Source organism: Tachysurus vachellii, chromosome 1 (assembly GCF_030014155.1).
Source record: "Tachysurus vachellii isolate PV-2020 chromosome 1, HZAU_Pvac_v1, whole genome shotgun sequence".
Lineage (NCBI taxonomy): Eukaryota > Metazoa > Chordata > Actinopteri > Siluriformes > Bagridae > Tachysurus > Tachysurus vachellii.
In genome coordinates this window covers 41,205,838-41,221,560 of record NC_083460.1, presented here as the reverse complement: position 1 = coordinate 41,221,560, position 15,723 = coordinate 41,205,838, and the positions used below count along the sequence as shown (strand labels likewise).

General features: G+C 40.7%; 1 protein-coding gene across 1 annotated transcript; it reads right to left on the bottom strand.

The window, feature by feature from the left end:
* Positions 1 to 5,493: 5,493 nt before the first annotated feature.
* On the bottom strand, positions 5,494 to 11,959 carry LOC132846166 (uncharacterized). Its single transcript, XM_060870793.1, has 2 exons — positions 11,573 to 11,959; positions 5,494 to 10,345 (listed from the first exon to the last, which is right to left on the bottom strand). The coding sequence occupies exon 2, from the start codon at positions 7,172 to 7,174 to the stop codon at positions 6,143 to 6,145; it is 1,032 nt and encodes a 343-aa protein (XP_060726776.1). The 5' UTR covers positions 7,175 to 10,345; positions 11,573 to 11,959; the 3' UTR covers positions 5,494 to 6,142.
* Positions 11,960 to 15,723: the final 3,764 nt, after the last annotated feature.

Sequence of the window (15,723 nt, the reverse complement as noted above, 5' to 3'; positions counted from 1 at the left end):
GGGGAGGAAAAACTCCATTAGATGGTAAAGGAAGAAACCTTGAGAGGAACCAGAATCAAAGGTGACACTGGAGGGTGTGATTATAAATATACAGTCTGATAAATGTTGTATTGATGCAAAAGATCACATGGCGTTCACATCTCCTCTTTAGTATCGCAGAGTCCAACTGGAGCTGGTAGATCTCTAGATGTCTCAGGATTCTCAGAGTCGAGCTCATCTCAGTGGAGGTCCAAAATCTTCATCGCACGGAAAACGATCACAGCTGGAAAATTTCAGGATGCCTCGGGATGGGTAGAAAGAGAGAGAAGCAGTGGAGAGGGATTAACATATCTGCTGTTCATAATATTTGTAAGTCTGATGTAATAGAGCACAATATTATGGGATGTATTATGTGTATGCCTGACTAAAGAGATGAGTTTTTAATCTACATTTAAACTGGGAAAGTGTGTCTGAGCCCCGAACACTATCAGGAAGACTATTCAAAAGTTTGGGAGCTAAATAAGAAAATGCTCTACCACCTTTAGTAGACTTAGATATTCTGAAAAGAAAGGAGAGGGAGGAGAGAAAAAGAAAACCAAATGAGGGAAAACAACTCCTCACCAGTTTTTATCTAAAGAGAGCTGTAATGAGGAGGCATACGGTTGTGGATCCATTTGCAGCTTAGTTTTAATATCGATCAGAAGAGTAGTCAGACAGGCAATGGTCAGGACGGGCAGAGGTACAAATATCAGAGCAAAGGCAAAATCAGAGTCGAAAACAGGCAAAAGGTCGGGGCAGGCAGAAAACAGTCAGAAGAGTCAGAAACAAGAAACAGCGTGAAACCAGAACACAGGAAACCGCTCAGAATGACAGTACAGGGACTAGTCGAGACCTCGCACATATGGCAAGTTCATGAGTGGTTTTAAAGGGAGCGGAGATGAGAAACAGGTGGCGGTGATAATGAGCGTGATAGGTGGATAATGGGAGGTGTAGTCCGGAAGCGCGCTAGTACTCCGGAGACGCGTCTCTATGGTGACGCTCAGGCGGCGGCTCGTAGTTCGTGACAAGAGCAGGTGAGATCTAAAGCACTGCACAATGTCGATCTGTTTTGGTCAGTGCTAGCCAGTAAAATAAATGCATAAATAAAATGTAAGTTGCTGCACAATTGTCTCTATATCCATAAGACACAACTTGTTTCCAAGCATGTGATAAATGTTCTTATCATACTACTAAACTCTGAAGTAACATGGAAAGTGTGAGAAGTATTTTTAGAGATTAAATGTGAATATAAAACAATGTTTGCACATTGTGTGTTTTTGCATCAAAACATTATGAACGTGGTCCAACATTTTACATGAATAATGGTGTATATATAATTGTAAACTGGCAGAGTATGAATGAATTAAAAAAAATTAAGCACATAACACTCTGTTACAGAAACAGCCACAGAAAGTGAACAAGGCCCTTCAAACATTCTTACTGCAGGTCAAGGTGATGAGAATGTTAGTGAAGGTAAGTGGTTACTAAATCACTGAATCATATGTCCTGTCTATAGTAATGCAAATTTTAATATACTAATTGCTATTCGGGGGGCACGGTGGCTTAGTGGTTAGCACGTTCGCCTCACACCTCCAGGGTCGGGGTTCGATTCCCGCCTCCGCCTTGTGTGTGTGTGGAGTTTGCATGTTCTCCCCGTGCCTCGGGGGTTTCCTCCGGGTACTCCGGTTTCCTCCCCCGGTCCAAAGACATGCATGGTAGGTTGATTGGCATCTCTGGAAAATTGTCTGTAGTGTGTGATTGTGTGAGTGAATGAGTGTGTGTGTGTGCCCTGCGATGGGTTGGCACTCCGTCCAGGGTGTATCCTGCCTTGATGCCCGATGACGCCTGAGATAGGCACAGGCTCCCCGTGACCCGAGGTAGTTCGGATAAGCGGTAGAAAATGAGTGAGAGTGAGTGAGTAATTGCTATTCATTTTACATTATCATTAAAAAAAAAGTGAAATAGGGGCCCCCACACAGTATCTTTGCATAGGGCCACGATCCTGTGCTACGCCCCTGGTTATATGTAAAGATGAATATCTGCGTAATAGTTTAAACTTTAATCCAATTATTAACAAAACGAATAAGAAGTTTAATATGTGGTTACAAAGGGATTTGTCAATTCAGGGACTGGTGCTTTTGTCAAAAGCCGAAGGAATCTCCAGATCAGTATACTGTATGTGCCATTATCATTAGACATTCCCCCTAAAGTTACCAAACAATTAGATAAAATGATTTTTGATTTTATTTGGAAAAAGAAGTCTCATTATCTGAGAAAAGAAATTTTATGCAATTCCAAAGATCATGGTGGTTTAGAAGTGTTGAGTTATGATGCTTTAAACAATGTATTTAAAATAAATTGGCTTATTCAATATTTAAAAGATAAACATAGTATTTGGAACTCCTTTCCCAACTATGTATTTAAGCAATTGGGTGACCTCTCATTTTTATTAAAGTGTAATTATTCAATCGAAAAAATACCGGTTAAGCTTGCAAAATTTCATAAACAAGCTCTCATGGCATGGACACTGGCCTATAAGCATAACTTTTCACCTAGGAGATATTATACTTGGAACAACAAAGACATGTAAATCTCTTTTTTTTAATACTGGGTTGAAAACAATATTATATTAGTTAGTCAGCTTTTAAATAATGATGGAAATTTATTGACATATAGAGAATTTTTGAATAAATTTAAAATACCAGTTTTACCAGAATTTAAGAGAATTTGCTGTTGTAATGGATGGATTTCCCCAAAAAGTATTGATACTTCTGAGGACTGCATTACAGGAGGAAGATCTAAATTTTACAGATATCAAGGGTAAAATATTTATTGGTAATACGAATATTTTACAAAATGGAATCTCAAATAACTATATTAGAAATATACTTAATAATATTGTTTATCCTCCAGCTCGTTTTTTCTGGTCTTCTGTGTTTGGGGATGTGAATTGGCGTAAAGTTTGGTGAACGGTGGATAAATTCTGTTAATAATAAAGTAAAAGAAGTCTCTTTTAAAATAATGCATACAGTAGAACATACCCAGTAATACATGTGCTGGAACGTTTTAAAATAGATATTGATTACTCCTGAAATTTCTGTAAAGGTGAAAAGGAAACTATTTTTCATTTGTTTTTCCATTGCATACATACAAAAATATTTTGGATTGAGGTGGAGAATTTAATTAAGAAAAAATTGAACATTGAATTGCAGTTGAGTAGACTCAATATAATGATACACTTTAATGATCATGGGATTGAAAAAGAGAAGGCATATTTCATACAATTGTTAATATTAATTGGAAAATTTCACATTCATAAAATGAAATGGTCTGACTCAAAACCGAATTTTCTTTGCTTTAAAAATGATTTCAAGCTTTATTGTTCTGTTTTGTGTAATTGTCGAAGCAAAAAGGCAACTCGAGCTTATAATATTGTAAGCAGATGTATAGGGTAGCACCCTTTTCCTTTTCATTCATTCATCTTCTACCGCTTATCCGAACTTCCTCGGGTCACGGGGAGCCTGTGCCTATCTCAGGCGTCATCGGGCATCAAGGCAGGATACACCCTGGACGGAGTGCCAACCCATCGCAGGGCACACACACACTCTCATTCACTCACACAATCACACACTAGGGACAATTTTTCCAGAGATGCCAATCAACCTACCATGCATGTCTTTGGACCGGGGGAGGAAACCGGAGTACCCGGAGGAAACCCCCGAGGCACGGGGAGAACATGCAAACTCCACACACACAAGGCGGAGGCGGGAATCGAACCCCGACCCTGGAGGTGTGAGGCGAACGTGCTAACCACTAAGCCACCGTGCCCCCCCCTTTTCCTTTTGTTTGTTATAATTTTGTTCTTTTCCTCCAGCATTGTTGTTATTTCTTTTATTTTAGTTTCTGTGTATTTGTAATTGTACTTGTAATTGAATATATCTCATTGTATTGTTGGTTTATTGCATTAATAAAAAAAAAAAAACGTATCGTGTTGACAATGAAATCAAATATGTTATCATATCATAATATCACATGATATCATGTGTAGAGCCTGTTGCCATTATCAGATCTATCTGTATTTGTTAACAATGACCAATTGTATTCCGTCTGATGCACTGCACAAAGTATTGGAACCCTTCTGAACCATCCACCATCGGTTTGGTTCTACAGTCACATGGCCTGTTTATATTCAGCTATGAATCATCTGATCAACTGTACAGCTCTTACTGCAGTGTAATGGGGTGTGTTAGAAAAGTCCTACAAGTGTGCCTGATTTAAACAACAAGGTTCTGTGTTAAACAAACTGCTTTTATCCTTCAGCAGAAACTTTACAAGTTCATTATACACTGATTTGCTCCTTAGGAGATTTATTTTTTATTCTGGAAATTAAATTCTCCTCTTCTGGAAACACAGGGTGCGAGATGAACATGTGAAGCCCCACACAGTCAGTAACACACACGTCCCACGTTCTGAGCGGATTTGCTCTGAAATCATAAAAACATGAAGGTGGATTAGCTGTTAAATGTCTCAAATCTGATGTGTCCTGTGATGTTCAGCTAGTTATTAGACATACAAGACATAACCTTGTTAAAATCCTTGTCCCAAAAGTCGTGTTTGTTGTTAGAAGCAATACATTTGATTTGTTCTAGAAAAAAAAACTTTATTTCAGTAGATGTTGCTCTTAATTAAGATGTTCTGCATCACATGGACGTATGACTGGCTGGAGTCCCAGAGTCTTAAATGGAAACCATTTCCAGACTGATATATTTCACAATAACTTTCTTCCCCATTCCTTCCAGAATTTTCTTGACTGAAGCATAGTGTGCTTCATGTTGAGACCTTTTAAATCTACTTCACTTTGCTGGAAATATTATTTACTAAAAGAGAGATTTACTAAACGATAGGTTTAATTTTACTGGGCTGGCAGTAATCAAGCCATCATGGTATGTCTAGTCTAATCAAGTATTATAGTAAATGTTTGTTTAAAGATCTGAAACAATTAAGTGTCATAAATATGCAAAAAAAAAAGAGAAAAAAGTTTTTTTTATATATTATACACTTTGTTATACATGCATAATATAAAACATGTTTTATATTGTTTAATTATATATTTTTTTCTATTTTCTATTCTTCTTTTTTTTTACTTCATTTCCAATTTAATTTCCATATTATATTCTGCCGATTTTACTTTTTGAAATGTTTTATTTCTTTATTTATCCATTTTTACTTCACACCGCACACTATAAAAGGGTTATAGTTTACATTCTTTTTCTTCTTCTTCCTCTTCTTCTTCTTCTTCTTCTTCTTCTTCTTCTTATTATTATTATTATTAGTAAACCTATAAAAAAAAATAAGTGCAGAAATTAATGAAATTATTTATTTATTTTATTTTTTTATTTTTTTATTTTATTTATTTTTTTATTATTATTTTTATTTTTTTTACCTTCTCATCACCTGAACACACTTCAAGTCAAGTCAAGTCAAGAAGATTTTATTGTCATTTCAACCATATATAGCTGTTGTAGTACACAGTGACATGACACATTTCTCCAGGATCATGGTGCTACTTATAACAAACACAGAGTTAAGGACTTAGTAAGTTAGTCCTAGATACATAAAGTGCATTTGTGCAACCTGGTGCAAACAGTGCAGGACAAGACAGACAAGACAGACAAGACAGTGCAGGACAAAACGTTACAAGACAATACACAAAAGACAAAAAAGACAATCAAAAAACAATAAACAGAAACAGCGCCGCCCAGTGTAAATACTGTGTGTTCAACAATATTGCGTGCAGTAATACTATAATGAACACTTGTGTGTTTGTATATCTATAATCACATTTATTCATTAATTTATTTGAATCACAGTTTTTTTTCTTTGAGAATCTTCACCAGTAAAATGAAAAATCACTACCAATCATGCTCAAAAATGCTCAAAGTAAATATTGTATTAACTGGAAGATATATAGTTACATTCATGAATCATTGATTTCACTGTTAATTTAATTCATTTTGCAAAAAACAAGCAATTCAAACTCCTACTGGATAACATCAATGATTACAAAGAGCTCAGCAACCTTACATGAACAGACCTATAGGACATTTTCACCATCCTGCTTGTCTCAGACAGGTAAAACCTTTTGTATTTTAAATTCGTCATTCTGGAGGATCAAGTCCTTTATTTTCCCCTTAAGATCGCTGAAATATTGTTTCAGCTCTTTTAACTGAGCCCAGTTGTCAAACATGTAGTCGACATAATTTTCTGATAAACCAGTCCTCGAAACATTTGGGAAATACAGAGCAGGACTTCGTCTGTCAAACTCTTCGTCCTTAAGTACAAAGAGATGCAATAGAATCGGATCCGATAGCACTAAGGCCATGTACCACGGCATTAGGTAGGTAACTGAGATGGTTGATTTTTTGTAGGTCTTGTACTCCATTAACAGCTCCTCTAATTGGCTCTGATAGCATTCAAGCGCAGTGATGATGTGAGCCTGGTGTCCTTGAAGTTGTGCCTCTTGTTCCGTGGTGCTTTGCATCTTCAGTCGGGCTTCATGGATGAGCATCTGCAGATGGAAAGCTGCACCGTTAGTCCAGTGCTTTAGGGAGCGGGAGCTCATTTGGTTGTCATGCAGCATGGAGTTCTTCAGACGGGTTAGCTGTTCGCTCAGCTGTTTCTCCAGGCGTTGTGTCTCCTCTAGAACAAGTGTTGGTTCGTGTAAATACATACGTAAGCGTTTCATATACTCCTCCATCGTGTCTCTCACACCTGAAGCCTTTTCCTCAGAGAACACACGGCGCATCATGTCCGATGTGCTGTCTTTATTCTCCTTTTTCTCTACTTCGGTACTGATTATGAGCTCCACCGCTATAGACAAGACCATTGCGCATAAACCCACCGAATTTGGTACATTACTTAAAGCGGATAAAGCGGATAAAACAGAATCCCGATTTTCCTTAAGCCAGCTGTGTGCGTCTTTTAGCATCTCGGTAATGGAGTTCTCTAATTCAGATGTTGAATCTAATCCAGAGTACTTCACCAGAGAGCCATCGATACTAACATCAGGTATCAGATCAGAAGATTTAGCAAGGCCTAACATATGACGTAAAAAAGCCGGCCTGTCTGATATACTCCCAGCAATAGCCATAGCCATAGCTAACGGCAACACGGTAAAGACTATAATAATCCACAAATGTATTTACTGCAGTCCGGGAACTGAGGGTGTGCTCTCTGCTCCTTTACTTTCACTTTCCTTTCCCTTTCATGTGGCGATTTATCCCCTTTTGTGCTGTTACTCTGATAGTCTCAAGGGAATTGGGTGGCTCCGTTTTCAGTCGCATTCATGTCTAGTCACAATCTCTCTCTCATATACAGTGTACGCGCGCGCGCACACACACACACAAGCACACACACACACGCACACACACATTTAAATTCACGGGGAGCCTGTGCCTATCTCAGGCGTCATCGGGCATCAAGGCAGGATACACCCTGGACGGAGTGCCAACCCATCACAGGACACACACACACACACACACTCTCATTCACTCACACAATCACACACTACGGACAATTTTCCAGAGATGCCAATCAACCTACCATGCATGTCTTTGGACCGGGGGAGGAAACCGGAGTACCCGGAGGAAACCCCCGAGGCACGGGGAGAACATGCAAACTCCACACACACAAGGGGAATCGAACCCCCAACCCTGGAGGTGTGAGGCGAACGTGCTAACCACTAAGCCACCGTGCCCCCCCATTTAAATTCAATTCAAGTTTATTTGTATAGCGCTTTTTACAATGTCTCAAAGCAGCTTTACAGAACATAAACATAGAACAAAAGGTTATTATAAAGAATAATATAAATATTAATATGATACAAAATTCAAGATTAATATTAGATATATTTAAATGTGTTTGTATTTATCCCCAACGAACAAGTCTGAGGTGACTCAGGTGACTGTGGGGAGGAAAAACTCCCTTAGATGGCAAAGGAAGAAACCTTGAGAGGAACCAGAATCAAAGGTGAACCTCATCCTCATGTGGGTGAGACTGGAGGGTGTGATTATAAATATACAGTTTGACAAATGTTGTATTGATGCACATGGAGTTCACATCTCTTCTTTAGTATTGCATCGTCCAACTGGAGCTGGTAGATCTCTAGATGTCTCAGGATTCTCAGAGTCGAGCTCATCTCAGTGGAGGTCCAAAATCTTCATCGCACGGAAGACGATCGGAGCTGGTACAATGTCAGGATGCCTCGGGATGGGTAGAAAGAGAGAAGCAGTGGAGAGGGATTAACATATCTGCTATTCATAATATTTGTATGTCTGATGTAATAGAGTACAATATTATGGGATGTATTATGTGTATGCCTGACTAAAGAGATGAGTTTTTAATCTACATTTAAACTGGGAAAGTGTGTCTGAGCCCCGAACACTATCAGGAAGTCTATTCCAATGTTTGGGAGCTAAATAAGAAAATGCTCTACCACCATTAGTAGACTTAGATATTCTGGGAACTACCAGAAGTCCTGAGTTTTGTGAACTCAGAGAGCATGAAGGATTGTAAGGTGTTAGAAGACTAGTTAGATACATGGGAGCTAAACCTTTAAGAGCCTTGTACGTAAGTAGCAGCAGTTTGTAATCAATTCTAAACTTAACAGGTAGCCAGTGTAGAGATGATAAAATTGGGGTTATATGGTCATACTTTCTTGTCCTAGTGAGAACTCTGGCAGCTGCATTTTGGACTAACTGTAGCCTATTTATTAAAGATGCAGGACAACCACCTAGTAATGCATTACAATAGTCCAGTCTAGAGGTCATGAATGCATGAACTAGCTTCTCAGCATCAGATACAGACAGGATGTTTCTCAGCTTGGCAATATTTCTAAGGTTGAAGAAGGCTGTGTTTGTAGTATGGGTGATATGATTTTCAAAAGACAAGTTGCTGTCTAATAATGTATAACACCTGGGTCTTATCTGTCGAGCTACTAGTGACGTTGAATTGTGAGAGTTTCTGTGTACTGGTTTTTGAACCGATAAGTAGTATTTCTGCCTGTCTTAGCGGAGTTTAACAACAGAAAGTTACAGCTCATCCAATCATTTATCTCTCTAACGCACTAAGTTAATTTTGACAATTTAGCTATTTCATCTGGTTTTGATGAGATATATAACTGTGTATCGTTAGCATAACAGTGGAAACTAATCCCATGTCTTCTACATTTACATTTACAGCATTTGGCAGACGCCCTTATCCAGAGCGACGTACATAAGTGCTTAAATCTCTAACATTGAATACATTAATGCTGGCTCACTAAGTTACATACTTAAGATAACATGAGTTTAAAACATTTGTTCAAAGTTACAATGAAAGTGTCAAAGGTGTGTTTTTTTTTTGTTGTTTTGTTTTGTTTTTTTTAAATGCAAAAGATAATGAAAGAAGTGCTAGTTGAAGTGTTTCCATTAGTGATTCTAAGGATGTTCCCTAATAGAAGCATGTATATCGAGAAAAGCAGAGGTCCTAGGACTGATCCTTGTGGGACCCCATAGTTAACTGGCAATAAACTGGAGGGTTCACCATCTAATTCTACAAAATGGTATCGATCAGACAGGTAGGATCTAAACCAACTTAAAGCCTGTCCATGAATACCTGTGTAATTTTGTAAGCAATCTAGAAGAATGTTGTGATCTATAGTGTCGAATGCAGCAATAAGGTCAAGTAGAACTAATAGGGACATACAGTCTTGGTTCGAAGCTAGGAACAAGTCATTTGTAACTTTCACAAGTGCAGTTTCTGTGCTATGGTGGGGCCTGAAACCTGACTGAAACTCTTCAAAGATATTGTTCTCCTGTAAGAAGGAGCGTAGTTGAACAGACACAACCTTTTCTAATATTTTAGACATAAAAGGAAGATGTGAAATAGGTCTGTAATTTGATAGTTCATTAGGATCTAAATTCTGTTTCTTAATGAGGGGCCTAATAACTGCCAACTTGAAAGATTTAGGGACGTAACCAAAAGATAGCGACGAGTTAATAATATTAAGAAGAGGCTCACCAGCTTTATGTAACACTTCTTTCAGTAATTTAGTTTGAATGGGGTCTAGTGAACAAGTTGTTGGTTTAGCTGTTGTAACAAGTTTATCTAACTTTTCCTGTCCTGTACTTGTAAAGCACTGTAGTTGTGAGTGTACAGTACATAGATATCTACACTAGATGTCGCCTTGGTTACGGCAGTTCATTGGAACGAATGCGTCAATAGAGCTGCCATCTTGGAATAGGGGACCCGTCCTCTTTAATGCATCAGCGTCAATGTAGGCAACGGTCTAATGGAAATAAAATCACCATAAATCGTCATGAATGCAATTTTCTAGTTTTTTTAAGCTCGTTCCAACGGTCAGACATGTATTTATCATTGAGTCCAGAGAAAATTTAAGGTTTTGATATTAAGATAATCTACTTTTTCAAAATATAATGCATAGTGCTAGTAGGTGTAAGTTTATTACATTCTTCCACTTGAGTAAACTTCAAATGAACAATCACTACTTACCTTATAGCCTACTGCATGCAACACTGCTACAATGGTGTGAATGTACATGTTCATTTAAACATTTAAACTGTATGGGTTTATTTAGTATCCCTGCAACAACACAACCTTACACAGATTCTTCCTTAGACTTTTGCTCTGCAGTTGCATGAGTATGAGCTTTTGCGACATTCTGTTGTCTTAGCTTATGAAAGGCACAGACAACCAGTGAAATTAAGCTAAAGTTATGGTTGTCTATGCCATCTTGAATCTCAACAATGCGATCACGAAGACCAAATATGTCCTCAGAGCCTACTTCTGCTTTAGATTCAGATTATTTCATTTAATGCCATGTCAGCAATCAAAGTTATTTTCATGGCAAAAATGCAATTACAAAAAAACAATAAAAACAAAACAAATATAAACAGTAAGTCATATTATACAGTTTTTTTTTAAATTAACATACGATTAAAAAATCCAAAACCTTTTCAGGCATAATCTGATTAAATATGTCCTTAAGTGAAGTAATTTGATAAAAGAGCATTCTGCTTGTGTTAATTCCAGGATAATCTAATAAAATATGTTTGACAGATAAGGGAATCTTACAAAACATACATAAAGTTGGGTCTTCACTTTTAAGCAAAAAAGCATGGGTCAATATTTAATGGCCTTATTAAGAGCTTCGGAAGACTGGGTCACAAGGTGCTCTCATATGTTGAACATCAACTATTTTGAACTACATTTTGAAACACATCCCGACTAGCTAGCAGCCTCGAGTGCCAGCCTCGAGCGCGTATTTAACGGCTCAGAACACGCATTTTTTACATTCAGAACAAACAGTTTGAGAAACACAGCCTCGCCTGGGCATGTCATGGTGTTTGTTGTAATTATACTGATGTACTTGTCCCTTAGCGAGACGTGTTTTCGGATTGCGTAAGAAACCCTGCGCTCCCCCGCTAAGGAATGTGTCTTAACAGGCACGGAGTCGTGTTGGAAACACAAGCTCAACTATCAAAGTTGGTCTTACCTTGAACGCAGGGGTCCTTCAAAGTCCCTTCGGTCTTCTAACAAAGGCTTCTCTCCAAGGTCTTCTACTTAATCTGTTGTTTGAATCTTTAAATGAAGGAGGCAGACTTATACCTTTTTGTCTTTTCAGGATCCTCACAAGGGGAGGCCTTGTTTTTATTAAAAGTAGTGTAATACAGATAGGTGTGTGTAATATATGTATTATATAAGTTACAAATAAAATCTTCCTTCAAATAATCAAACAGTACTAGAATAAGTAAAAGGTATTAAGATGCAAAGATTATAACAAACCAAGAAACACTCTACAAGTGAAACTTGTGTTTGTTCCCTGATGCACCTAAAGTATGACAATGCCCTAAGGCTGTCTACAATAGAATGCACACCCAGTGTGATTCAAGGTGGGCTTTTTTACTTTTTAACTGTGCCAGTTGAATCTGGCTGTCAGGTTTGGTTGGCTGCGTGCCTTCTAGAGGCTACCATATTATTTCATAAACACTTCTCGGTTTCCCAAACATATCTCGCTGTCGACTTCTGTGTGCGCTGCTAATGTCTATATATGGTCATATGGTTGCAGTTAACTTCCTGCAACTTGTCAGGCTATGATTATATATGACTGACGCTTTCTCTCGCCGTGGAATTCGACAGAAAGCTATAAAACACTGCGCGTGCAGGTTACACAGAAAGCTTCATTTCAACAGCAGGCCTTGAAACACTTTGTGTGCAGATACTCCCTGGTGGTAATTTATAAGCATTCACTACAACAAAGTTTACAGTAAAATAAACAATATTAATCTAACCAACTCTATTACATGAGAATACATGATTATAAGAAAAAGAAAAGCATTTCAGAATTTTCTTGAACATTCTGGAAATAAAACATCATGACACATAATGCATTATAGTCTTCTTTTTCTTTTGGAATCTTCTTCCAGCTGTCTAGGTACAGCGTCTGATCCCTCGGTGTCTTCTTCTAAACACTCATATTCAAATCTTTCAACTCTTCAACCAATTCTTTTTGCATTTTTACATCAATCTTTCTTTGTTTATTCACCTTACGTTTCTCTTTTCTTTCCCTATTTCTCCTTATATTTCTTATTATTTATTTGCTGAGAACCAGTATTAAGAAAACCAGTATCAGGTATGTAGAGTCCTATAACTCCATCCCGTACATGCCAGTGTCTGATAACATCTCGTGCATGCCACTGGCTCTCAACATGTTGCCTAAGCTCTAGCTTTAGGCTTCTGGTGAGTTAATGTCATAAATCGATGGTGAAATCAGGGCTGATGATTGGTGCCCATTTCAGAGGCCAGCGACAAAACTCCAGCAGCGCGCACTGATGACGTCACGGGCGCTGTTTTGAGGAGAGTCAACACGTATCATGTTGGGGGGCCGACCAAGATGGCGGTGTGAGTAGACAAAACTTTCAAGCTCTCTGCATTAATGTTAATTATACTTGGGTAAACGTGTTATAGAATTTTTTTTTTTTTATCGGAGGAACAACTTTTTTTTTTTACAAAAATTAAAAAATGCCAAAATCTGCTCAAAATGATCGAATGCTCAAAGCACAGAAGCGAGCAACGATAGCACAATGGCTAACACTGATCACGACTACGATGATGGAGTGGCTAACTACATGGAAAATGAGGAAGAATTTCCTCCACTTCCAATAACTCCTAGAAAGCCATCGGTGTGTATCTGGGATCCATAGTGACAGACAATGGGGACATAAAACCAGAGATTACCCGCAGAAGAGCCCTGGCTGTGTCAGCTCTGCAGTCTCTCTGGAAACCACTCTGGCGGCACCAGACTATCTCACGCAAGACGAAGCTCCGGATTTACAACTCAGCACTACTCTCCATCCTGCTATATGGTTCGAAGACTTGGCCCTTAAACAAGACACTGGCTTCAGGATTAGATGGCTTTGATAGCAGGGCTCTCAGAACCATCGAGAACATCAGGTGGCCCCAGCGGGTTTCCAATCAAATGCTTAGAGCCCGCACATGCCAGCCCAGAGCATCCTCCCTGGCCGCACAACGTCGCACCCGCTGGCTTGGCCATCTCCTCTGCCTCCCTTCTGACCATCCGACGCGAGCTATTCTCCAGTTTGATCCGAGGGCTGCAGGCTGGAGACGGCCATGAGGTAAACCCCGCACCCGATGGCTTGACGTCCTTGCGGGCGTCCATCAACAACAAGGAGTTGCTATAGAGGATGCAGAGCAGCTGGCACAAGACCGTCAGTGTTGGAAACTACAAAAGTACAAAAAGTAGCGTGATAGCACGCCTAAATGACAATGTTTATAGTCTCTCAATCAAGGTTACAACAACGTTAATGCAATATGTAAACCAATGGATTTACATTGGAATGGGCATAATGCCATATCAGCAAACAGAGGAGGGTGCTAGGGAGGAGAACCCAAACGCAGGCCAATGTCCAAAAAGAGAGTTTAATGGAATGACAAAAGGTATATATATAAATGCACAGAAGATGTAGCCGGGGAAAGTCTAGAGGTGAACCTCCTACAGAAACAGTAGCAGAGGGATTAGTCTGATGCCACGGGCGTAACAGTCTCGAAACCGGAAGTTCGATTCACGAAAAGTAATCCACACAGAAAAAAGGAAGTAATCCAAGCATGGCCAAAAAAAAAGAGTCATGCGACAGGGGAATGACGTCACAAGTGTGCGCCACGAAGGTGAGCTTCGGAGGAGTACGCTGACAGTACCCCCCCCCGTCCACGGGGCGTCTCACGATGTCCCACCAGGCTGGTCGGGGTGGTCACGACGGAACTGGGAGATGAGGTCCGGGTCCAAGATGTGGCGTGCCGGAACCCAGGAGCGTTCCTCAGGGCCGTATCCCTCCCAGTCCACCAGGTACTGCAGACCTCTCCCACGGTGTCTGGAGCGCAGGGCCTCCATCAATGACCCGGGCGGGAGGAGGGGGTCTGGTGGAGGGAACCAGCGCACAGGCCTGGACAGGTTTTCAGCCTGGAAACCGGATTGATAACCTTAGATATCGGGAACGGGCCAACGAAACGGGGAGCCAGCTTCCTGCATGCCATCTTCAATGGGAGGTCTTTGGTGGAAAGCCACACCTGCTGCCCGACACGGTAAGGTGGAGCGGGGCGTCGTCTGCGGTTGGCCCAGCGGGCATAGCTCTGTGAAGATCTCAGCAAGGCGAGGCGGGCTCTTCTCCAGACTCGACGACAGCATCTCACGAGGCCCAAGGCTGAGGGAACTGAGGCTTTTAGCTCCTGTGTGGAGAATAATGGGGGTTGATAGCCATAGGCAGCCTGAAAAGGGGACAGACCCGTGGCAGCAGAGGGCAGAGAGTTATGGGAATACTCGACCCATACAAGGCTGGAGGCCCAAGACGAATGATCCTCGGCACAGAGGAGGCGGAGACCCATCTCCAGCTCCTGGTTGAGCTGTTCCGTCTGCCCATTGGACTGGGGGTGAAACCCAGAGGAGAGGCTAATGGAGACGCCTAAGAGCTGGCAGAATTCCTTCCAAAAATTGGAGGTAAACTGGGGTCCTCTGTCAGAGACTATGTTCTGGGGAATGCCGTGGAGCCGGAAAACATGTTGGAGGAGGAGCAACGCCGTTTCCTTGGCCGAAGGGAGTTTGGTCAAGGGGACAAAATGGACGAGCTTAGAGAAGTGTTCGACTACAGAGAGGATAGTGGAGTAGCCATCAGAAAGAGGGAGCCCGGTGACGAAATCAAGTGAAATGTGAGACCAAGGTCTGTAAGGGATCGGCAGGGGACGCAGGAGGCCGGCTGGGCGAGATCTGGAACTCTTGTGTTGCGCACATACTGGACAGGCCGTGACGAAGTCCCGTGTGTCACGTCTGAGTGAGGGCCACCAGCAACGTTGCTGGAGAACCGATAGGGCCCGAGGGAAACCGGGGTGACAGAAAAGCCGGGAGTTGTGACACCACTGAAGGACTTGGGAACGGAGCTGCTCAGGGACATAAAGTTTGCCTTCAGGACAGTCAGTAGGAACCGGCAGGTTAGATACGGCTTGCTGAACCCTTCTCTCTATCCCGAGTCGGAGTGCCCGAACAGTGACGGAGTGGGGAAGAATGTGTTCAGCGATGGCCTCAATGGGATCGGGGGAGAACTGACGAGAGAGAGCATCTGGCTTCCCATTCTTCGT

Excerpts from the sequence above, each read along its gene's own strand:
- LOC132846166 (XM_060870793.1), bottom strand. The coding sequence starts at position 7,174 with ATGGCTATGGCTATTGCTGGGAGTATATCAGACAGGCCGGCTTTTTTA.